Source organism: Cnephaeus nilssonii, assembly GCF_951640355.1.
Source record: "Cnephaeus nilssonii genome assembly, chromosome: 19".
NCBI classification, from domain to species: Eukaryota; Metazoa; Chordata; class Mammalia; order Chiroptera; family Vespertilionidae; genus Cnephaeus; species Cnephaeus nilssonii.
Window position 1 is genome coordinate 15,563,187 of NC_137090.1, and position 25,009 is coordinate 15,588,195.

At 47.6% G+C, this 25,009-nt stretch overlaps 1 protein-coding gene across 2 annotated transcripts; it reads right to left on the reverse strand.

Moving 5' to 3' along the window:
• Positions 1-882: 882 nt before the first annotated feature.
• Positions 883-5,562, reverse strand: TUBG2 (tubulin gamma 2). 2 transcript variants are annotated; one of them, XM_079798539.1, is made up of 11 exons: positions 5,429-5,562; positions 5,016-5,128; positions 4,661-4,828; positions 4,274-4,342; positions 3,877-3,989; positions 3,093-3,219; positions 2,391-2,477; positions 2,125-2,274; positions 1,549-1,701; positions 1,305-1,466; positions 883-1,186 (listed from the first exon to the last, which is right to left on the reverse strand). In XM_079798539.1, the coding sequence occupies exons 1-11, from the start codon at positions 5,475-5,477 to the stop codon at positions 989-991; spliced, it is 1,389 nt and encodes a 462-aa protein (XP_079654665.1). In that variant the 5' UTR covers positions 5,478-5,562; the 3' UTR covers positions 883-988. The 2 variants fall into 2 exon arrangements, with proteins under 2 accessions (XP_079654665.1, XP_079654664.1); XM_079798538.1 differs by having other exon boundaries at positions 3,877-3,956; positions 5,429-5,560.
• Between the last annotated feature and the right edge of the window lie 19,447 nt (positions 5,563-25,009).

Consider the following 25,009-nt stretch of genomic DNA (forward strand, 5'->3'; position numbering starts at 1 on the left):
ACCCTCTGTTACTGTCTGGATTTAACCTCTTCCTGGCCAGTATGCTGCCACTGGGTGATGGGTGGGGTAGATAAGAGGGCAGTTGTGGAAGCTGGCAATTACTCTCTCCTCTCCAATGAGTGCACAAAGGTGGCCTCCTGGTGTCCCGGAGGCCAGAGGGCAGTGAGTCATCAGGACTAGCACTGCCCAGTCTCCTACCCTGGTGTCTAGCTTGAAAGGCCTGGTTAGATCCATCTTTGGTGTGCCTGTTGCTTTGGGCCTGGAATGGAGAGAAACCTGGGGCAGGATTAGACCCAGGATCTTCTCTGGCACAGATAAAGAGCTTGTCAGGATGGGCTCAGCCCTACTCCTGAGGTCTGTTGCTGCTTTATCAGATCAGATTGAATGGGGTTGATTTCCTGAGGATCTGATACCCTAGGGCACTGTGAGTCCCAGATTTCCTGTCCTACTCAGAATGCTGGCCCTCCTTCAGTAGTCCTTACAGCCTCACCCCTGAGTAAAGGAGGCTGGGGCAACATTCATCCACCCTGGGGTAGGAGCTTAGGCATGGAGGAGATAGCAGACCTCAGTAGTCAGTCCTCTGTACAGTCTTGAGAGTAACTCCAGTGGAACAGCCTAGTTCTAGGCAAAGGATGTTAAGGGAAACAGACACATGAAGACCTGGACTAAGTGGTAAGAAGGTAGAGCAGGTAAAGGCCACCCTAACCCACGTACCTGGGCACTGCGAGGCAACATGGAGGGCCCTTCCTCATCCCTATAGTCGCAGACCAAAACCTGATTATATTCACAACCAAGCTTTATTATTTTATTAGATGTAAACAAGCACATCAAAGGTTAGGGCATGGGAGAGGGAGTAGGGCTAGCTTCTGGGCTGGAGAGGAACCTTAAAAGGGTTGCTGGTGAAGGGATTGTGGGTGAAGGGAATGTGGGACAGAGGGACCGGCATGATGGGAATGGTGCTTACTATCCAGGGGGAGGGGGGAGGAAGTCACTGCTCCTGGGTGCCCCAGGAGATGTAGTCTGGCCGCGTGGCTGCATGGTACTCATCGATGAGCTCCTGCACAACCTCCCTGGATCTGTCCAGTTCGTCAAAGTTCTCCTTGAAGATGTCCTCCTTCCGGAACTGCTCCAGGAAGGCCTCCCGCTTCCGCAGCTTGTCGTACTGCTGGCAGGAACTTTCAAACAGCTGAAAGAGAAATCTCCGTGACGGGAGCCAGTGCAGGGTAGGGAGGTTGGAATAGATGGGGGGAGAATGATGAAGGGGCTAGTGGGACAGCGGCCAAAGACCAGGAGACTAGCCTCACCGAGGAGATGCTGGTGTGGTTGGCCATCATGAGCCCACTGACCCGGTGGGCAGAGGGCAGGTAGGGAGACTTCCTGGACAGGGCCACCTGGATGCTGGCTGGGCCCCAGGGGATAAAGTTGGCCAGCTTCCGTTCCCGGATCCTCTGCAGGCTCTTGTGGACCTGGGGTGGGCACAGGGGTGGTGGTGGTCGCCTCTCCTCTACCCCTGCCGGGTCCAGGGTGGAACGAAGGGGCCTCACCTACCTGAGTGGGATCCACCTCCCCCTGGATGATGTTGAGGATGGCGATGTAGCAGTGGTTGGTCTGCCGGTCCCGGCCCGTGGACACCATCACGTTCTTGGGCTGCAGCAGCCGCCTCATCACATCCAGGACCGTGGTCTTCCTCACACTGGCCACCTGCGGGGACAGGGGGCCACAGGGACCAGGCCAGCACTCAGGGCACAGTCCACAGATGCACGGACAGAGAAGAGTAGGCAACACATGTCCCCCACCAGACTCGGGGCAGTATGGCCTCTTTGGGGAGTGTCTTTAGATTCAGGCCTCTACTGAGCCTCTGCTGTGGGATCGGGAATCTGAGCCATCCTCAGCTCAGCAAACTCATATCCCTGTGCAGGAGCATAAGTCGATCCCATACAGCCCAGACCCTGCAGGGAGCCAAAGGCAAGGGACAGAGGAGAGCAAGTCAGCAAGGAAGTCTGAGAGTCTGTGCCAGTCCCCGAGCACAGCGCCTCGTGGGGCAGCAGGGACAAGAGGAAGGCTAGGTGAGAGGTTTCTGGGTCCAGGGCCCGCTGGGCCTGAGACACTGAGGGCTGTTCTTACCGACTGGTCCGTGGTGAGGGGGGTGTAACCCGTCATGAGGAAGTGGAGCCGTGGTGTGGGAATGAGTGAGGCGATGAGGCCGATGAGGTCGTTGTTCATGTAGCCAGGGTAGCGCAGGGTGGTGGTGCTGGCTGACATGATGGTGGACACCTGGGGACAGGGATGCCATGTCATGGGTCTTGGCCTGGTTGGGGGGTGCTCCCTTCCCCAGATGGCACTGCAGCAAGAATGGGTTCCAGTCCAAGAGTCCAAGAGTGATGGCTCACCAGCTGGTTGATCTGGGAGAAGGATGGGTTCTGGATGTGCAGGCGGTCTGTGGCGATCCGGTTCAGGGCAGTGTTGTCCAGCACCACCTGGGGGGACACAAGAGGGTCACGGCACCTTTTTGAGGAGAAAGGGGGCAGAGAAATAAGTTATTAGCTTATCCCCCCTCTAAAGTCCAAAACCAGGAAGTAAGTGTGTTATTTTAAAAGGAATGTACTGTGTCTGGGGCATCCTGTGACACTTTTCTACCACCCAGTGCAGTCAACAAATATTTGATTACCCCCATGTGCCATGCACTGAGCCTGGCTCTGGAGATACCAAGGGAGTAAACAGGCATGGTCTTCCCCCTCGCCTAGTCTACAGCCTAGTGGAGGGAGACTGACATTAAATATAAAACAACAGAAAAGTATAGTTACTGCCTGAAATATGCACAAAGGCATTTGACCTTGACTGAGTGGTCAGGAAGGTTTATGCTAACAAAGTGACCTTTGTGCTGAAAATTTAAAGCATGAGTAGGCATTAAATAAGGGGGACACGTGAGGGATTGTAAGCAACTTGGGATCTGGTCCTTATTTCATAATTTTGGCTATGAGGTATGGATTTGCTGCTCATCTGTTCTCTGAGCTGGGGCTCAGGAAGGGCAGGTGTATGTGTCTCCTGGTTTGGGAGATGAACCCAACCCCCGTTTCCTCCTCTATGCTCACCACACAGTCCGCGTTCTGGGTCAGCCTCTTGAGTGTGAGCAACGAGTTGTAGGGCTGGACCACCACGTCGCTCATCTCGTCCTGGTTGGGAAACACTGAGTATGTCTGTACCAGCTTCTTGGGGTACCTGAGAATGAGGAAGAAGGAAAGGGGAAGGTAGCACCATCACTGCGTATCTCTGTCTTTTCTGGGGATAACGGGCCATTCCTTTCCAAGTGCCTCCAAATTCTTACACAAAAGGGTGGGGGCAGAACTGAGCCTTAAGAGCCCAGGAGCCACAAAGGATAAGCCTCGCCCAGCCAGTGTGGCTCAGTGATTAAGCATCAACTCATGAACCAGAAGGTCACAGTTCGATTCCCTGTCAGGGCACATGCCCGGGTTTCTGGTTCTATCCCCAGTAGGGAGCCTACAGGAGGCAGCCAATCAATGATTCTCATCATTGATGTTTCTATCTCTTCCTCTCTCTGAAATCAATAAAAACATATAAAAAATAAAATCAATAAGCATATCCTCGAGTGAGGATTAAGAAAAGAAAGGAAAAAAAAAAAAAAGGGATAAGCCAAAAGCATCAAACTCTGTAGTTGCCCTCCTCTCCCTAGGTAAACACCCCTCCCAGGAGTTACTGTTTGCAAGATGTTCCCTGGGTGGCCAGGCTCTGTTCCTACCTAGGACTCAAAGACTAGTTGCAAGTCTTCCAGTCCACGAGGAAAAAAGTGATTAAATAAAAGAAAGACATTACCCAGGGAGCCAGAGCTAATGCCCTCTTCCCAAGCACAGGCTTTACCTGTCATTCAGCCGCTCCAGGAGGTAGGAGCCCAGGCCAGAACCGGTCCCCCCAGCGATGGAGTGACACAGCACAAAGCCCTGCATATGAAGGATAGAAAGGCAGTCTCCAGGCTGGTCTCATTCCCCAGTCCCAACGCACTCCTGTCTCAAGCCTTCCTCTGTGTCCATTCCGGCTGAGGCTCCTTGGGAAAGACGACTCATACCTCAGAAGCCGGTGCATCCAGATTAGGATCTCCTTGAGGACAAGGACTTTGTTTACCTCAATATCTCACATCAGATGCTCAATAAATGAGTTTTGACTCTCATTACCCCCATCCCACCACCTGTTCAGGCCTGACATTTCCCCAGCACTTTTCAGCCTTTTTGTTTTTCTCTTCAGTGGGGCAAAACCTCACCTCTAGGCTGTCACTTCCATCTGCTTCTCGATCTATGATGTCAAAAATATCTTCATGGATTTTCTCACCCTGCATAGAGACACGGGAGGGAGGGTCAGGATGAGGATTCTGGAGAGCATCACTTTTCAGCACCAAAAATGCTACCCAGGGACACTGCTGCCACCCTCCAGCACAGCCTCAGTTGTGGCCCTCAACTCAGAAAAGCTACTTTGCAAATAATTTGCACAGTTTGCATAAACCTCTCCCAGGCTATCCCTCTGGTCAGGGCATCCCTTTGTCTCCTTTTTTATTGTTAATTTAGTCTAATTAGATCCCCAGGCTGCTTGAGCCGGCCTTGCCTAAGGGAGAGAAGAACATCAAGCGTTCCTGGGAAGGCCATCTGAATACCTGGGAGAATCCACTGGCCCAGTTGTTGCCAGCTCCTCCTCCATGCTCTGACAGGTAGATGTTCTCTGGGTTGTAGAGCTTGGCGTAGGGGGAGTTGAGGATGGAGTGGATCACCCGGGGCTCCAGGTCCAGCAGCACAGCCCTGGGGATGTAGTGCTCATCGTCTGCCTGTCAAAGGGAGTCCAGGACAGAACCCACTCAGCAAAGGCCTGCCCAGTCCTCCGTCCTCCCAACTCTGGCTCCTGCCTGCCCTCCCTCCTCAAGCCAGCAGCCCTGGCCCCTCTACCCAGCGGGATTTCCCAGGACCAGGCTGTTACCCTTGCCTTCAAGCCCCCTGGCCAACTCGCTGGAGCACCTGGTAGAAAAAGACGTCCTTGCGGTCAGTGCCCTCGGTGGCGAATTCCTCCACGATGCCCTCGGGGCTGATCCCATGCTCTGCGCACAGTTGTTTCCAGAACTCGAACCCAACTGGGGAATGGGGAGAGATGCTGGGTCTGCTAGAGTCATAGGCCTCAGAAGCCCAGGGTTGGGCACATAGGCTGTCACACTCAGAGGCTAGATCCAAAACCCCGGTCTGGGAGCCTTCACAGCCCAGGGCTGGAAGCGCAGCTCTGGGGCTGGGGCTGGTTCATCATGCGCAGTAGGGCGGGGGGGGGGGGGGTGTGTCATGGGAGGGAAAGGACAACAGAAGGATGCCAAGCACTTGAGTGGGACCCAAAGAGGCAGAACCCTAGACTGGAGGGGCCCGGCGCGCGCGCGCTCGCTCACTCTGGTTGCCGCACTGGCCCAGCTGCAGGGTGATGATCTCCCGGGGCATCGCTCTTCAGACGCGGGCGCGCCAGCCCGGCCCGGAGGGAGTCGCGGCACAGACGGAAGCCTGGCAGCCGGACACGCAGGACGTGGGGAGCGCGCGCTCTCTCCGTCTTTTGACGCGGGTGCTCCGTTTGCGCGTGTGCAGTGCAGGTCTCCACGTGGCCAGCGGGCCGGGATGCCCAACCTGGGCATCATTAACTCCACAACACTAGCAGCTGGAATTCGGCACAGGCGCATAGTGAGGCCACGCCTCCTCCTGCCCACCCAACCTCAGCTCTGCGCCTGCGCGGTGAGACTAGCCAGGGCTGCAGGGATGCGCCTCTGCTGCAGGGCAGGGGGAAGGATGGGGGGGCGGGGGGAGGGCGGGGAGCGGAGGCCCAGGTGTGTGGGGTCAGCTGCGCTGTCTAGATAGGTCAGCAGCTCTGCTAGTTGGAGGGGCTGAATTCAAGGCAATGTTCTTTAATTTTTATTTTTTTAATTAAATATACCTAACATGAAATTTACCATTTTAATAATTTTAAATGTATAATTTATGGCATAAAGTACATTCTGTAACTATCACTACCGTTCAGGTCCAGAATGTTGTCATCTTTTCAAACTGAAATGCTGTACTCACTAAATAACCCAACCCAAATCACCATTCTACTTTCTGCCTCTATGATTTTTGACTACTCTAGGTATCTCATACAAGTGGGATCATACAGTGTCCTTTTGTGTCTGGCTTATTTCACCTACCATAATGTCTTTTGGGTTACTCCATGTTGTAGCATGTGTCAAAATTTCATTCCTTTTTAAGGCTGTATAATATTCCCTTGTATGTATGTACCACATTTTGTGTTTATCCATTCATCTGTTGCTATGGACATGGGTGTACAAATATCTGAGTCTCTGCTTTCAATTCTTCTGGGTCTATACCCAGAAGTAAAATTACTGAATTATATGGTAATTTCATGTTTAATTTTTTGAGCAATTGCCATACCATTTTCCACAGTGCTGCACCATTTTACATTCCCACCAGCAATGCACAAGGGTTCCAGTTTCTCCACATCCTTGACAATGCTTGCTACTTAATGTTCTTTGTGTTTTGTTTGGTTGTTTTAATTCTCACCGAAGGATATTTTTTTCCATTGATTTTTCAGAGATAGTGGAAGGAAGGGAGAGAAGAGGGGAGAAGGAGAAACATCGATGTGAGAGAGATACACCAATTGGTTGCCTCCCACACACATCCCCACTAGGGCTGGAACCTGCAACCCAGGTATGTGCCCTTGGTCGGAAATTGAACCCCCAACTCTTCTGTGCTGAGGGAGCCACACTGGCCAGGGCTTTTTTTTTTTTTTTTTTTTTAATAGCTATCTTAATAAGTGTAAAGTGTTATCTCATGTGGTTTCTATTTTATTAATTTTATTATTTTTAAATATATTTTTATTGATTTCAGAGAGGAAGGGAGAGGGAGAGAGAAATAGAAACATCAATGATGAGAGAGAATCATTGATCGGCTGCCTCCTGCATACCCCTGGCATGTGCCCTGACCAGAATGGAACTGTGACCTCCAGGTTCACAGGTCGATGCTCAAGCACTGAGCCACGCCGGTGGGACTAATTTCCACTTATGAGCACAATTGAAGTTGATTGTTCTTTCATTAGTAACCTTTTGGAATTGCCTGTTCATATCCTTTGCCCATTTGTTTTTCTTTTCTCTTTTTCTTATTTATTGATTTTTTTCGGAAGACACAAAAAGAGAGATTGGTTGGTTCCACTTATTTAAGCATTCATTGGTTGATTCTTGCCTGTGCCCTGACCCGGGATGGTGTATGGGGATAATGCTCTAACCAACTGAGCTAGGTAGGGAGACAGGGCTGCCCATTTTTCTATTTATGTAGCGTGAGCCATCCTTTCCTTCTGTTGTGCACGGGATATACACCTTGTTAAAGAAACCTCCCCCTCTCCCAGCATCCTAAAGCTGTCTTCTCCCAAAAGTCCCCTCGCGGTTTCCCTTGTTGCCTGCAGGCCTTTAGTTCACCTGGAACTTATCTGCAGGCTCGCTGTAAGATAAGGATCTTCTTTATCTTTTCCATATGGAGGCCAATTGTCTCGGAACCAATTACTGAAGTGTCGCCTCCCCGGTCCTCAGAACACTCCCAGCCTCGCCCCAGGCGGGCCGCCCCTGGCTCCGCTGGGCGGTCTGACCGTCCCCGTCTGGCGGGCTGGCTCCCGGGACCGCTGCAGAAGCTCTGGCGAAAGCACCACCGCCAAGAGTCAGGCTCAGACGTGGTTTTTTTGGTTTTGTTTTGTTTTGCTCTTGCTCTCTCTCTTTTTATGAGCAGTCGGCCGCCTTCCAGAGCCGGCTGCCAGGAACCCTCGGGGCTTCTTTAGACGGCTCCGGCTCGCCCCACGCCCCGCCCTTCCCGGCCTCAGCTCAGCTTCCCTCCCCGCTCCGCCCGCGGGCCTCCCGGGCCGCTTCCTCCGGCTCCGGCCCGGCCGTCCGAAGACCCCGAGGGCCCCGGGGAGGCCGGCGGCCTCGCCCTCTCAGGGAGGGTCTGACCGCTTCCTTTGAAGTCTGAGGGGGGGCCGGGCGCTCCGTGGCTGTCCTTGCGGCTCCCCTCCCCCGCCGGGGCCGCGCCTTCGGGGCCGGCGGTCCTGGGGCTGGGCCAGGCCCCTCTCCGAGTCTGCCAGGTGAAGAGGAAGACTTGGGAGATGAGAGTCACCTTGCCAGGCCTCCCTCCTGGGGGTGAGTCGGGAACGGCTGCTTGCTTCCTGGAGAAGAATGAGCCGTAAGCAGTTTATGAACACTTGGGAAACACGGGAGTTTAATTTCAGCCTTTTCTTAGGATTAATAACAGCGCCTCGCTCCTCCTTCTCGTTTCCCAGAAGTGGTAAAACATCCTTCAAATCCCAGTTTATAGGCAGACAGGTTAGGACGTGTGAATTTATCTGAGTTGGAGAAGTTGCAGGGTAAGTTTCCCTTACGAAGCCAACTCTGAGGAGCTGGAGGCTCCTCCTCTGTAGACGTGGTTTGGAGACGGATGCTTACGGACATTAGGAGAGCTGGACAGAAACGCTCCTGGTCACCAGCAAACTGTGTTTTCCATTTCTGCTGAGAGCTGACCAGTGCGCATCTGTTCAAGGAGATGAGCACCTAGCTCCGTGCCAGTCTCAGAGACAACACTCAATACATATTAGCCATAGTTACGATTATCACTGGATGCAGTTGGACCTGAAGAATAGCTTGGCTGCTCTCACCGATAAAGGCTCTTAGGCAGAGTTAAAAGCAAAATGAGTGGTCGCTTTAAATAAATGTCAAAAAATTAAAACCTAATTATTTGTCACCATCCTACAGATACTGTTTCAGATCCAACTTTATTGAGGTGTAGCAAACAGCCCAGGTTCCTGATCTCACACATGGGTTTCAGGTCCAGGGTCTCAAGGTCATGACCGGTGACTTGATTATTGAGTAGTCTGCCTCTAATATAAATGTAGCGTTTGTGAACTAACAAGTTGATTAAATGGCCTAAGCCTTTATTTCCAGGTTGAAAAAAACACCAAAAAACACAAAAACATTATTTTGGCTGCACCTTCATTTCTAGCCTTTCCTGGACACCTGGCCTGCAGTATGTCAGGAGCTCAAGAATGTTAGAGATATAAGGAGGCAGAGGTGTGAGGTAGGGAAATGAGGATGTGCCTTAGGGAATGGGAGGAAGAGAGTTAGTTAAAGCAGCTCTAGATCTTGAAATTGGATCTATACAATAGGGAGTTTCAAAAGGAAGCCCAGGAAGATTTCAAACCATGAAAGTGAAGAGCTGAAGCTCTTTATGTGAAGGAAATTATGCTAAATTCACATTTTGGTTATGAAATAGAACAAAACAGGCTATTTAAAAAGTATTTATAGTATCTAGTGTTGATGAGGATTTTGAGAAGTGGGTGCTTTTATATACTGTTTATGCATTGTTGGTCGTCATATAAATGGATACATTCTGGAGGATAAATTGGCAGTTCTCTTGATATGTACAATGCACATAACCTTTGACTCAGCAATTCCACTTGGAAGGAGCCATTTGTAAGAAATATAAAGTAGAACTCTCATTTGGCCTAGAAAGTTGGACAACATATGGTAGGCGACAAAAATAAGTTACAGAACAATGTGCATGGTCTCATCCCTTATGACAAAACAAAAATGAAAGTATTTTTGAGTATATGTGGGAGGGGAAAAAAAGAAAGGTGTGTGCGGAAGGAACTGATGGAATGGAAGAAGCAGCATATATCCAGGCCAGATGTGGAGGAAGACATGCTGAGTTTAGGGTGAACAGGCAGTGAACTGTCAGCAAAGACCAGACCTGGATGTGCCTTGCAGAATGGGAAGCTGTAGAAGGATCCTGACCGGAGCTGGGACAGAATCAGATTTGCATTTTATTATTTTTAAAAAATATGTTTTTATTGATTTCAGAGAGAGGAAGAAAGAGGGAGGGATAAAAACATCAATGATGAGACAGAATCATTGATCGGCTGCCTCCTGCACGCCCCCCACTGGGGACTGAGCCCGCAACCCAGGCATGTGCCCTGACCAGAATCGAACTGTGACCTCCTGGTTCATGTGTTGACACTCAACCACTGGCTGGGCAACACTGGCTGGGCAAGATTTGCATTTTAGAATGATCCCTCTGGCATCATTGAAACAGGCATGGCTTGAGTGAAGCAAGAGGCCAAGTTACTAGCCAGGCCTGAAGTAAAGAGGGCCCTGGGCAAAGATGGAGAGGAGTGGACAGGTTCTAGAGACACTGAGTGGGGAGAATCTATAGGAGTTCAAGATGACTGAACATGTAGTGGGGGTAAGGGAGAGGGAAGAGTCAGAGTTGATAGATGTCAATCTTGGGATGTTGGGTGAAGGTAGGGCCATTTACTGAGACATAGGGAATTCAGAAGGAACATGTATGCACCGGAGTTGGAGAAGCCTGATGGAGGTAGGAGATCAGTAGGCCACAGATACACAGGCCCAGAGCTAAGGGGGGAGGTCTAAGTGGAGAGCCAGACGTAGCCAAGTGGCGGTTTAAGCCATCGGGAGAATGAATGGTGTGGGATGGTCCTGTATTGGAACAGGACTGGAATGAAACCTAACAGAATACAACACTTAAGGGGTAGAAAGAAAAATGCAAGAGCAGCCCTGGCCGGTGTTGCTCATAGGTTGGAGCATTGGCCTGTGCACCAAAGGATTGCAGGTTTGATTCCTGCCCCTGGTTGGGGTACATGCAGCAGGCAACCAGGTGATGTGTCTCTCTCTCACATGGATTTTTTTTGTTTTTTTTCTCGCTCCCCGAAGAGAAATGGGGGGGGAAAAAAAAAAAGCAGGAGCAAGCAAAACAAACAAAAGAACAGAGGAAACACTAGTGCATAGTGAGGGTTGATTGCTTACCTTCTTTCCTGGCAGAACCTGGATTTTGTTCTGCACTTCACCCTTCCAGCAGTAAATCCTCATTAATCCAACCCAATGTGGTTATCACAGTTTTCTTGCCAGGGGCTGCTTTAGGAGGGGGCATCCGATGCAATTCAGGTCAATGAAATATGAGGAAAGACTGCTGGGGGCTCACAGGTTAAAAGAGACACAGAGGAGGAGACACACTCTTCTTCAGCTGCCTGTTGTCACTTTTGGACAGGGCACTTAGAACTGCTGCCACTGCTGTCTTTTAACTCAGAGAGCACCTCGGGGATGGACCATCACGCTGGGGTTGGTAAGAGCAGAAAGATGGAAGGTACTTGCGTCCCTGAGGACACTGCTGAGCCATCAGATTAATCAGCCCTGGAGATGCCCCCTAGCTGGACCTCTTAAAATGTGGGATATGGCTCAGCCATGTTTCCTTATGGCGTGAGCCAGTGGTTTTCAACCGGTGTGCCACAAGAATGTTGAGAACAGGCAATACCTGACTATTTAGTCAGGAGCACTGACCCCTTTTCCCTTAGATTGTCAAATAAAACAATGACAAAGCTTTGTGCAGTGGCAATACTGTTAGCCAATGAGGTTTACCCAAGGCGCGATTATTGCCGCCAACACAACAATAGCTGTCTGGTGTGAATGAATCAAAATTATACCAATTTTCTCGTCAGATTGGCAAAAAATATATTTTTCCGGTGTGCCACAGAATTTTACTAATTACTTTATGTATGCTATGAGATGAAAATGGTGGAAAATCACTGGTTAAAGCTATTTCATTTGGACTCTTAATTTTTTACTTGTAGCTGAAGACACAGGCATAGAGAAGGCTAGTGCAGAAGTCTAGGAAGGAGAAGTTGCCAAAGAGGTGGCATCAAAGACCGGAGGGAGATGGAGTAAGATGGAGATGGAAAAGGAACCTGTGAATATGGGTGAACACGGTGACTTTGGTGAGGATAGTAACCCTGGGCCCTGAGAGAAAAAAAAACAGATTCCACAAGGTTACTTACCCTGACACATAGTTGGCACTAATGGAGATTTGAGGAATCATAAAATAGAGACATGAATGGAAAATAAGGAGGTGAACAGGGACTATATAGACTTTAAAACGGGGTTTTTAATCTGGGGCCCACAGATCCCCTCCAAAGATCTATGGGTAAAGTGCAGGGGATGCATTAATTTAAATGAGGAAACATTTTGATTGTTCACTCACCACCAACTAAAATGTAGCCTTCAATTAGAACTGTAGGCAGCACACTTCAGTAGTATTAGCAGTACCTGTGACTTTGTCACCTATAAAAATAACAGCTATTTTATTTTTTTTTAAATCACAGCTATTTTAATATGACATTACAATTTGATGCATGTGTTGCAAAATATTGTTTATAGTCATCAATACATGAAAACATGGGATATCCACTTCAAGATTTTTTATTTAATGCATTAATAATGGGCACACAAAAATAAAAGAAGCACACGTAGTACTATGTCACAACTTTTTGTTTTAATATATATTTTATTGATTTTTTACAGAGAGGAAAGGAGAGGGATAGAGAGCTAGAAACATCAATCAGCTGCCTCCTGCACACCCCCTACTGGGGATGTGACTGCAACTGAGGTACATGCCCCTGATCGGAATCGAACCTGGGACCCTTCAGTCCGCAGGCCAATGCTCTATCCACTGAGCCAAACCGGTTAGGGCTATGTCACAACTTTTAAGAATATATTGTGGCAACTGTATTTCAATATAATTGGTTTCCATGGAAATTCTATGTATATTGTTGCATGCACTAAAAGACATTATCTGCCAGACTGCCAAAGGCTTTCTCAGTGTGAACAAGGTTAAGGACTCCAACTCTAAAGGCAAAGAGAGAAGGGGAGATTTGTACCCCAGAAATGGGAATATAGTGTATTAGGAACATTGCTTTTAAGAATATAGGAGAGACTTCCATATTGAAATACTGAAGGGACAGAGAGAGGATTTTGAGAGCCAAGGTCCCTGAGGATGTTGGAGCTATTTGGATGCAGGGCTCAGGTGGAGGGATTAATACAGGAAGGAAACTTTTCCCACAGTAAAAGGGAGGAAAGGATGAGTGTAGATAAAAATAAGTGTTTTTAGTGGGGTGGGAGTGGGGGCAGGAAGTTGAGGGGGATTCTGCCTGACGGCTTCTATTTTCACAGAGAAGTAGGAGTGAAGTTATCTGCTGAGAGTGAGAATGAAAGGGGAGGTGACAAAGGTAGGGAGCAGAAAAGAGGACTAACAAGGGCAAGTAGAAGGACTACCAGCTCAGTGGGTGGAGAGGGGTGGGGCAGTCAGAGGCCATTGGGTTGTCCTGGCAACAGTCTGTGTGGGTGTGAGTGTAGGAGTCAGGGCAGAAAGTCAACTAGAGCTAAGGGCTGGAATTTTTACCAGGAGGATAAGGTGAAGATCAGGAGTAAAGGAAGGATGGATCAAATTGTCCAGGCTGCGTGGACGGAATGTGAAGCTAGGAGGGGCCGATAGCTTAGGAGAGTGAAGTCAACATTGGGAAGAAGGATGGGGATGAGAAAGTGGAGATGCAGGAACTGGTGGTCCAAGAGTGAACCGGCCAAGTTTAAGGGTGAGGAGTGGTTGCTGAGGTCTGTCCACGCAGTGTGGTGACAAGCAGAGAAGTAGTCAAGGGCATTGGAGGCGAGGAGGTCAAGGAACAGACAGTCCAGTCAGGACCATCCTTATGGATGTCAAAGTTAGCTAGGATGAAGGGGAGCTTGGAGTGCAGAGGAAAGTCTGAAGAATGTGGAAGAGTGATTCGGAAGTAGGTGGTGGTGTTGGATAACATGTGCCTCAAAGGAGGAGGAGGGTAAATAGTAAGGTAAATAGTAATTGTTTAAAAGTATCAATAAAGAGAGAAAAGAATGCCCACCCACCCATGCTCCTGCTGGGTAGCCAGGGCTTCACACAAAATAGCCTTTTTAAGAGGCCAGAGAGAATCATACCATTTGGACTATACACGATCGGGTACAGTGGTTTCCAACCCCAGAAAACAGTTTCCTCCCATGCCCCACCCCAACCAGGGGCATCTACAAACCAGCAGAGGCCTGTTTGGTCTTACCACAGCGGTGAGGGTGGACAAGACCGGCATTTGGTACCTAGAGAGCAGAGATGGTGAATGTCCTGCAATGTACAGGATAGTCCCATATGGTGATGAATTGTCCTGCCCCAAATGCCGGTAGTACAGCTCCTGCACTTTATGGATGAAGGAGAAGGCTAGGGTTCAGAGAGCTGACATGCATACTTACGTTTTGGAGCTTCTGTAGTCTTGATATTATATTAGGATATTAAGATCTGATGTCTATGTGTGAGGTCACTGTGGTAGACAATGTTGGTATCAAATCCAACCCTCTTTCCCTGGTCACCTCCAAAGAGAAGCCTACAGCTGCCTCAGTTCTGGCCAGTGGTATGTAAGCAGAAGTCATGGAGTGAAACGCCTGGAAAGACTTTTTCAAAAGGGCAAGTGTGTAGCCAGATGTTCCCTTTGCTCTGCTCTCTTCTTTCTGCTTGGAACTTGGTTCAGCAGCCCTCTTGCGCTGACGAATACAAAAGCCATACATTTGAGCCCTAGCCGGTTTGGCTCAGTGCATAGAGCGTCAGTGCCTGTGTATTGAAGGGTCCCAGGTTCGATTCCGGTCAAGGGCACGTACCTTGGTTGCAGGCTCCAAGGCCTGGTCCGGGGCATGCTGGAGGCAACCAATTGATGTGTCTCTCTCACATCGGTGTTTCTCTCTGTCTCTCCCTCTTCCTTCCACTTTCTAAATATCAATGGAAAAATATCCTTGGGTGAGCATTAACAAACACACACACACACACACACACACACACACACACACACCACAAAAGCCACACATTCGAGATGGTGGAACACAAAGAGAAAAAGGCCCTGCATCCTTGATGGCCATGTGTCCTTGATGGCTTCCTAATTAAGTGTCTCAACCCTGGACTGCCCACCTCTGGATTAACCAAGTGAGAAAAATAAACTATTCAGCTAAGCTACTGTTAATGAGATGGTCTGTTCATTGCAGCTGAATGCTTCTCCACCTGGTGGAGTCATAGGGCCAGTTAGTAACAGCTGAGGCCGAACCCCGATTTTCTCTCTCATAATCTACATGTTTGGCCATAAAATGTATGACCTTAGCCCTCATTCCAGTCTGCCTCAGACACACATTTTGCTAGGAATGTGTGCCATAAATTGTATTTCACTTTTACAAATCTCCACATTCTTTAAATGTACTTTCCAGAAAAGTAGCTTTTTAGAAAGATACGCATGTTTCTAACACGTCCATCACTTGCTACATTTCTTTGTGTAGAACGCAGCTTCTGCCTTGTAGCCACTGTGCATTGCAGTGCTGGTTTACTGGCAGCCCAGTGACAGCATGCTGGAGCTGGACGGAACGTGGAGATCATTGATTAACTAGGTCTTCCCAGTCCTTCCCCCTCAGTGTTCACACAGATGTGCAGCACCCCAAGGGAAGGGAAGGGAAGAGCAGTTTGCTGTGTGCAGCGTTGCTTGGAGGCTGCAGTCACCCTCATCTATGCCAACTTTTCATTCTATGAATGAGAGAATTGAGGTTCGTTTCTTCTTAAAAAACACACAAACAAACGTATTTGCATTATGTACAGATAATGGTATTATTGTGCATGGTCTGTCTTTTCCCTTCTTTTATTATGAAAGTTGTACTTTTCCCCTCCTTACAGTAAATGTGATTTCTGTTCGACTCATGATATATTTGTGTTGGTGCTTTTGTCACAGTTCCTTTTTTTTTTTAAATATATTTTATTGATTTTTTACAGAGAGGAAGAGAGAGGGATAGAGAGTTAGAAACATCGATGAGAGAGAATCATCGATCAGCTGCCTCTTGCACACCCCCTACTGGGGATGTGCCTGCAACCAAGGTACATGCCCTTGACCGGAATCGAACCCGGGACCCTTCAGTCCGCAGGCCGACGCTCTATCCACTGAACCAAACCGGTTAGGGCCACAGTTCCTTCTTAAGATCCTATTGTCCCAGCCATTTGTTTTGTGCTTCTGTGTCTTCACATGTTTGTATTTATTTTTCTGATGAGATTTAAAAATATTTCCAATATGATAAGATATTGTATTTCCTGCTTTGATATATTGTTATATTTAATAAGTTGGTCTCATTAAGTATCTGGGATTGAGTTATTATTAATTTATTTCTAGAGCTTTCATATCCTATATAATAAAAGGGTAATATGCAAATCGACCAAACAAGGAGGAACGACCGGTTGCTATGATGCACACTGACAACCAGGGGGCAGACGCTCGATGCAGGAGCTGCCCCCTGGTGGTCAGTGTGCTCCCACAGGGGGAGCGCCACTCAGCCAGAAGCCAGGCTCACAGCTGGAGAGTGCAGCAGCGGTGTCTGGAGCCTCTCCTGCCTCTATAGCAGCGCTAAGGATGTCTGACGCCAGCTTAGGCCCGCTGGACATCCCCCAAGGGCTCCCGGACTGCTAAAGGGCGCAGGCCTGGCTGAGGGACATCCCCCGGCCAGTGCACAAATGTCGTGCACTGGGCCTCTAGAGAGAGAGAGAGAGAGAGAGAGAGAGAGAGAGAGAGAGAATTTTTTCGTTTTTTTATAATATATTTTTATTGATTTCAGAGAGAAAGGGAGAAGGAGAGAGGGATAGAAAGATCAATGATGAGAGAATCATCGATCGGCTGCCTCCTGCATGCCCTATACTTGGGATTGAGCCTGCAACCCAGGCATATGCCCCTGACCGGAATCGAACCCAGGACCCTTCAGTACACACGCCAATGCTCTATCCACTGAGCAAACCCAGCCAGGGCCCAGTAGCACTTTTTATTAATGGTTTTCGTTAGTCTTGGAGCTCTTGTTTCTCAGTCCTGGCCTGCCTGCCCCTCTGGCTCCTTACCTCCTCAGTTTATGACTTTGACTATTGACCAGGGGGTCCTCAAACTTTTTAAACAGGGGGCCAGTTCACTGTCCCTCAGACCGTTGGAGGGCCGGACTATAGTTTAAAAAAAAACAAAACTATGAATAAATTCCTATGCACACTGCTAAGTCGGCTGCTAAGCAGGACAGGCAGCGGCGGCACAAACACCCGGCGGGCCAGATAAATGTCCTCGGCGGGCCGCATGTGGCCCGCGGGCCGTAGTTTGAGGACCCCTGCTGTTGACCCTAGGCCTCTGCAGGTCTTGGACAATCAGTATGTGCAGGCTTTCGGGGCAGGCGGGTCTGTGACTGTTCTGAGATTTCCCCTGTGAAGACTGTCAGAGTCCCTTCCCTCGCCTACTTCACCCCACCTGTAAATTAGTGATAGAAGCAAGTCAGCAGGTGTGTTTTCTGGATGGACCAAGCCCAAACAGGTTGAAACAGTGTTCCCTCTGTTGAGTCACCCTGTGATCACATAAGCAAGGAGCCCTGGAAATAGCCAATGGCCAGTTCCCTCTGCCACCATTCCTCCTTGGCTCGGGAGTGATACATGGCTTAAGGTGTTTTTGTTAATCACGTGTTGAAGCAAAGTCATTTTCAAACTATTGTCACGTGTCTGAATCAAAGTAATTTTAATCTTATCTTCCCTTATCTGAGTTGACATCTGTGTGACATGGTTCCTCCTCCTTGGCATATCTTAGAAGCACTGGAGGGTACAAAAAACACACAAGATTTTATCCTCTGGAACCTTTGCTTTGTCAACGTAGATTTTTTAAAAAAAATAGATTTTATTGAGTTTTTACAGAGAGGAAGGGAGAGGGATAGAGAGTTAGAAACATTGATGGGAGAAAAACATCAATCAGCTGCCTCCTGCACACCTCCTAACTGGGGATGTGCCCGCAAACAAGGTACATGCCCTTGACCGGAATCGAACCTGGGACCTTTCAGTCTGCAGGCCAATGCTCTATCCACTGAGCCAAACCAGTTCGGGCTAGATTTTTTTTTTATTTTAAAGAAATAAATAAAACTGTCATTATGTACAGGAGACATAAGACATGATTGTACATAGCAAATCCAAAGGAATATTAAAAAAAACCCTACTAGAACTAATAAGTGAGATTAGAAAGGTTACAGAATACAAGGTCCATATACACAAGTCAATTGTATTTTTTCAATTAAAGTTGTTTAAGTACTTATTATTTTTTTAAATATATTTTATTGATTTTTTACAGAGAGGAAGGGAGAGGGATAGAGAGTCAGAAAGATCGATGAGAGAGAAACATCGACCAGCTGCCTCCTGCACACCCCACACTGGGGCTGTTCCTGCAACCAAGGTACATGCCCTTGACCGGAATCGAACCTGGGACCTTTCAGTCCGCAGGCTGATGCTCTATCCACTGAGCCAAACCGGTTAGGGCTTAAGTACTTATTTTTTAAAATTGTGGTAAAATATACATAACATAAAAGGGACCATTTTAAACACTTTGAGTGTACAGTTCTGTGATGTTAAGTGCATTTATTGTTGTGCAATCATCAAGATGTCTTCTTAACACATAACATTTTTATTGCTAAACATATATATACACACATATATGATGAAGAATTGAAAATGTAATGGGGAAGGTTGCATATTACCTGCACTTCTACTTCAAGATAGAAAAGGGTCTAAGCACTGAGTTTTTATATATATATATATATATATATATATATATATATATATATATATATATATATAACTGACTTACCAGCCAGTCTGAATATGGCAGCATCAGATCCCTCACACTTCCTTAGGAAAACAGTGGTAAATTACAGAGGTAGAGAAAGTAATTCCTACAAGAAATGGGCTTAGGAAACGAGTTATGGAAGTAAAGGAAGGTAAAGTTATGGAGCTTGGGAGTGAGGAAGCCAATGGTAAAGTGCTTGGGGGGGGCAGGGAGGGAAAGGGAAAGACATGAAATATTGTAATGGTTAATGACAGTTTATTTTATCTTATATAATAAAAAGCTAATATGCAAATTGACCGAACAGTGGAACAACCGGTCGCTATGATGCGCACTGACCACCAGGGGGCAGACTATCAACGCAGGAGCTGCCCCCTGGTGGCCAGTGCGCTCCCACATGGGGAGCACCGCTCAGCCAGAAGCCGAGCTCATGGCTGGTGAGCGCAGCAGCGGTGGCGGGAGCTTTTCCCACTTCCGTGGCGGTGATAAGGGAGCGGGCCCAAGCCAGCAGTCAGACAACTCCCGAAGGCTCCTGGACTGTGAGAGGGTGCAGGTCAGGCTGAGGAACACCCTCCCCCCCCCCGAGTGCAAGAATTTCGTGCACCAGGCTTCTAGTATAAAATAATAACCTATACCAGGTTTTAAACATTACAACATCAAAACATATTTGTTGTAGTAAATATAGTTAAGCAGAAATATAGTTAAGTAGAAAAAGAGCCCTAATCGGTTTGGCTCAGTGGGTAGAGCATTGGCCTGCGGACTGAAGGGTCCCAGGTTCGATTCTGTTCAAGGGCATGTACCTTGGTTGCGGGCACATCCCCAGTAGGGGGCGTGCAGGAAGCAGCTGATCGATGTTTCTCTCTCATCAATGTTTCTAACTCTCTATCCCTCTCCCTTCTTCTCTGTAAAAAATAAATAAAATATATGAAAAAATATATATCTAGCCCTGACCGGTTTGGCTCAGTGGATAGAGCATCGGCATGCAGACTGAAGGGTCCCAGATTCAATTCCAGTCAAGGGCATGTACCTTGGTTGTGGGCACATCCCCAGTGGGGGGTGTGCAGGAGGCAGCTGATCGGTGTTTCTCTCATCAATGTTTCTAACTCTCTGTCCCTTTCCTTTCCTCTCTGTAAAAAATCAATAAAATTTATTAAAAAAATATATATAAATAAAGAACCTAGAAGGATACTGACCTTTTGGGAGTTTATAACTGCCCCTTTCAGTATTTGAGGATTTAAATAGTATTAGTTAGTGTGCAAGTTAATTGTAAGCCCCAGTTAGCAACTTTAGTTCAATAGCATCTCATGGTTAATACTGAGTTCCCAGCAATAACACATCAATAGGTTTTATTTCTGCTTGTGCTTGAAAGAAAACCTTATGATGGATTTATTTCATGTATGTCTGGGTTTCTTTTTTCCTCCTCCTAAGTGATGTTTGCTTCGTCAGTTGGTTAAGTATATCTATGTATATACTTAAGCACAGTATATGGAATGTGCTTTCTGACCTGTGAATTGGAAGAGACTTGATTTCACTAAGTGTCATTTACATTCCTAGGTGATCATTAGAACTGGATAACACAGAAGTCTGATAATGAGAATCTGGCTTCGATTCAATTTGAAAGAGAGGTATCAGTGCCAGATGGTGAACTGCCAATGGTAAACTCCTTATCTGCACTGGTCGAGGGCTGGTATTGCACACATTTTCCTGGAATGGGATATCCAAATGGCTTCTGTGTCCTGTTGCAATTCATCACCATCTTTGAAGAAACAGACTCTTGGAGCTAGAAGCCTAACCCCTTATTTTTACACACCCCTCCGCCCCTTATCAGACACAGGTGTGCTCCCCTCCCAGTTTTCCTCTTGCAGTCATGTGACAAGTTATTTACATTAACACATGAACAATAGAGTGAGAAATTATTCAGCCAGGAGATTATCTTGCTCATCTTTGTTGTCTTCAGCACTTAACACAGGGCCTGGATCTTACTAGCTTCTCAATAAATATTTGTTGAGTGAATGAATGATGAAACCAATGCTCAGGGACAGGAAGTGACCTGCCTAAGATCACAAATCTAGTTAGTAACTGATAAGTAGGTTATGATAACATTTTAATTACATTGCATTGCTTGAAAGCACATGGTGAGAGGCCAGAATTTGGCTGAATCTTGGAACAAAGCTCTGGTAACAGTCAGCCCTGGCCGGGTAGCTCAGTTGGTTAGAGCAGTGGTCGGCAAACTCATTAGTCAACAGAGCCAAATATCAGCAGTACAACGATTGAAATTTCTTTTGAGAGCCGAAAACCGACTTCTGCGCATGGGCTACGAAGTTTCAATTGCAGTGTATGTGCGCGCCCGCACGTGGTATTTTGTGGAAGAGCCACACTCAAGGGGCCAAAGAGCCGCATGTGGCTCACGAGCCGCCGTTTGCCGACCACTGGGTTAGAGCATTGTCCCACTACGCCAAGGTTGTGGGTGTGATCTCTGGTCAGGGCACATACAAGAAGCAACCAATGTGGAACAACGAATCGATATTTCTCCCTCTTTCTCATTCCCTCTTCTCTCTAAAATCAATTTAAAAGAACACACAACAACGCTGATAATAGGTTACTCACAATTAGAAATTCATGTAATAGTTCATAGCATCAAGAGTTGGCTCTGATTCGGATCCCAGCGGTGACTTTTTGGTCCCTTGAAGTTTTGTTTTTTTTTGCTAATGCTCTACTCGTCTGAAAGATGGGTCCATGTTTATGGGGAGGAAGAAGTCACCCTGGTTAGGAAAGGCTAGAATGTGAGAAGCCCCTAATCTGTGGAATGGCAGTGAGATCTCTCCCCATCCCTGCGGTCCACAGACCCTCGATTATGTTCATAATCAGTCTTTGTTGGAAACACGTAATCATTTTTGGCATAGGTTGGGCAGGAAGGCTTCGTGGCAGCTGTGTGTGCGTGCATGTGTTTGTGTGTGTGTGTGTGTGTGTGTGTGTGTGTGTGTGTGTGATGAGCACTTTCCTGTGCCAAGATCAAGACTGGTTTTTTAGAGGCAGAGAGGGTTGGAGTGGGTACCAGCATGAGAACATCAGCTCAGCGATAGGAGATCAGAGTAACCCAGGAAATGTAACCTGGCCAATGGCCAGGTGGCAGGCGTCACTGAGCTCAGCAGAGTTCTACCTAAAGATGTGCTCCAGGAAGGTCTGGCCCAACAGACCTGGTGGAAGTCCTTTTTACCCACTATTTCAAGGCGACAGGGTGAGCACCAGACTCACCAGCTTACCCGGATGGCAATATGGAAAGGTGCGTAATGTCTGGGCTAGACCCACACATAGGGGTATATTGCTGTGGGTAAGGGGAGGGGCCCATGTCCTGCCTCCCTTGGTCATTATAAGCCTGCTGCCCCAGCCAGGTGGACTTCAGGAATGAGGTTGACCAGCTTTCCTTCCCAAATCCTCTGCAGGCTTTTATGCATATGGACAACAAGTAGGGAAGAATTAAGCTTAAGCTCTCACTCTTATGACTGCCTGTTTCTTTAGAAGTGCCACCATTTCTTTATTTTTAAATGTATGTGTTTTTTTTTTAATCTTTACCTGAGGATATTTTTTCCATTGATTTGCAGACAGAGTGGAAGGGAGGGAGGAGGGGGGTGGAGAGAGAGAGAAACATTGATGTGACAGAGACATATCAATTGGTTGCCTTCCACACGCACCCCGACCAGGTACACAAACCCGCAACTGAGGTATAAGCCCTTGACTGGGAATCATACCTGATCCTTTGGTCTGCAAGCTGACCCTCTAACCACTGAGCCAAACCAGCCAGAGCTTAAATGTTTTTTACTTTTCAATTACAGTTGACATTCAATGTGCCGTCATTTAAAAAAAAATACAGTCCTGTTTTCTTTCTTTTTTTAAAAAAAATATTGATTTCAGAGAGGAAGGGAGAGTGAGATAGATCAATGAAGGGAGAGTAATTGATAGGCTGCCTCTTGCACGCCCCCTACTGGGGTCAAGCCCACAACTCAGGCATAGGCCTTTGACCAGAATGGAACCGGGGACCTTTCAGTCCACAGGCTTACGCTCTATCCACTGAGCCAAACCAGCTGGGGCTGTGCCATCATTTCTTGACATCAGGAATTGTTAGCATTGGGTTGGGGACTGAAGGATGGACTTTATAAGTCAAGAATCCTTTGAAATTGTTTTCAAATTCATGTTTATATTCTTTTGAGGAGGTTCATAGTGGATTCTCAAAGAGATCCATGAATCAGCAAAGGTTAAAAACTATTGGTGTAGGGCAAGTGGAGGGAAGGCATGCATTTATTGGGGCCTTATTCACACGGCAGGAATACAAATGAATGGAGCGTGGCAGGGTAGTAATGATCAGTTTGCTGGCTCAGGGCCTATGGATTAGCAGCTACTGCATCAGCTGGCAATAGCAGTTACCTGAAGGCATGTGCACACACATAAGGGTTAGAGATAGTGGTCAGGAACTTGCTGAATGAGCAGGGGACAATGGCAGTGCATAGAGAAATAAATATGTGCATTCAAAGGAACAGCTGTTGGGATGGAAGTCACTGTGGGGAGATCCTTGGACGTAACTGAAGACCAGAGCAGACAGAGTTTCCGTGTTCTCAGGACTGATGTCTTTTCTTTGTAATCTCCGAGAGGGCCAGCTTCCAAGGATTTCCAGGGGCCACATTAGACTTAATTTAAGGTTGCTGCCTGGCTCTGGGTGGGGGCCCTCTTAAGCTTTACTGCCTATGGTTATGTTCTCGAAGCAGAGGTAGCAAGTCTGGCCTTCCTTAGTCTCTTGACCTAAACCCTATGTGTTCGTCTCTATGTCATTCTTTTCATGAACTTCGGGGTATTTTTCATATTATCTCTGTGGCCAGTGCTCTCTGATTCATTTCCAGCCTTGGAGGCCAGGCTGATGGGATACTGAGAATGGTACCATTTCCAAAACTGGAATCTAAGTGGGCAAGAGACTTTGGGTAGCAGTTCTTTCTAGATTTAGGAATCCTAAGCAAGGGTGGGACATGGAGTGGGAATTCTCAGGGAAGACTCTGGATTAGGGAAAGGAAGATAGATTATTTTGAAGATTTTTCCTCATTGGCCCAGCTGTAGTTTGGTGACTCTGAGGCTCTCTCACTCTTTTTTTTTTTTTTTTTTTAGTTTTAAAAAATATATTTTTATTGATCTCAGAGAGGAAGGGAGAGGGAAGAGAGATAGAAACATCAATGATGAGAGAAGCATTGACCAGCTGCCTCCTGCTGCAGCCCCACACTGGGGATCAAGCCTACAACCCAGGCATGTGCCCTGACCAGGAATCGAACCAACCATGACCTTCTGGTTCATAGGTCAATGCTCAACCACTGAGCCATGCCGACTGGGCGGCTCTCTCACCACCTCCTTCCAGCCATCTCCTGACCGTGGCTGTGCTCCTTGAGCAGGGCCAGGCACTGGAATTGTTTCAGAGGAACCCATCCAGTTGGCAACTTTGTTTTCCCCTATGGGAGATCTTCCAGCTGAGCCAGTTCTGACCGCCCCCTTTTCCCAACTTACTTTACACGTTCGGCCTTGGAACTGCTCTACCTTCCACTGATATCCCACTTTGGTGCAGCTGTCCACAGATCCAGACATGAGTCATGACTATTATTTGATCTTGTAGGAAGTAAGCTACGCATAGTTTGTTTCCATTCAGGTGCTAATGGCACCTTGTATAAGGTATCCATTGAGAGCATTTCCAAAGGATCAAATATCAGAAATTCAGCTACATCAGGCCATTTGTTTCCTGGCTACCATAAACTATTCAGTATAAGAATTTTGGGTGCCCTGGCTGGCTTGGCTTAGTGGATAGAGCATCGGCCCGAGGACTGAGGGGTCCCAGGTTCGATTCCAGTCAAGGGCACATGCCCAGGTTTTGGGCTCGATCCCCAGTGGGGGATGTGCAGGAGGCAGCTGATCAATGATTCTCTCTCATCATTTTTTTTTTTTTACAGAGAGGAAGAGAGAGGGATAGAGAGTTAGAAACATCAATGAGAGAGAAACATAGATCAGCTGCCTCTTGCACAAACCCTACTGGGGATGTGCCCGCAACCAAGGTACATGCCCTTGACCGGAATCGAACCTGGGACCCTTGAGTCCACAGGCCGACGCTCTATCCACTGAGCCAAACCGGTTTTGGCTCTTTCATCATTTTTTTTAAAATATATATTTTTAAAAATATATTTTATTGATTTTTTACAGAGAAGAAGGGAGAGGGATAGAGAGTTAGAAACATCAATGAGAGAGAAACATCGATCAGCTGCCTCCTGCACACCCCCTACTGGGGATGTGCCCACAACCAAGGTACATGCCCTTGACCGGAATAGAACCTGGGACCTTTCAGCCCGCAGGCTGACACTCTATCCACTGAGCCAAACCAGTTAGGGCGGCTATCTTTTCTTATGTCATGCATAAAAGGAAT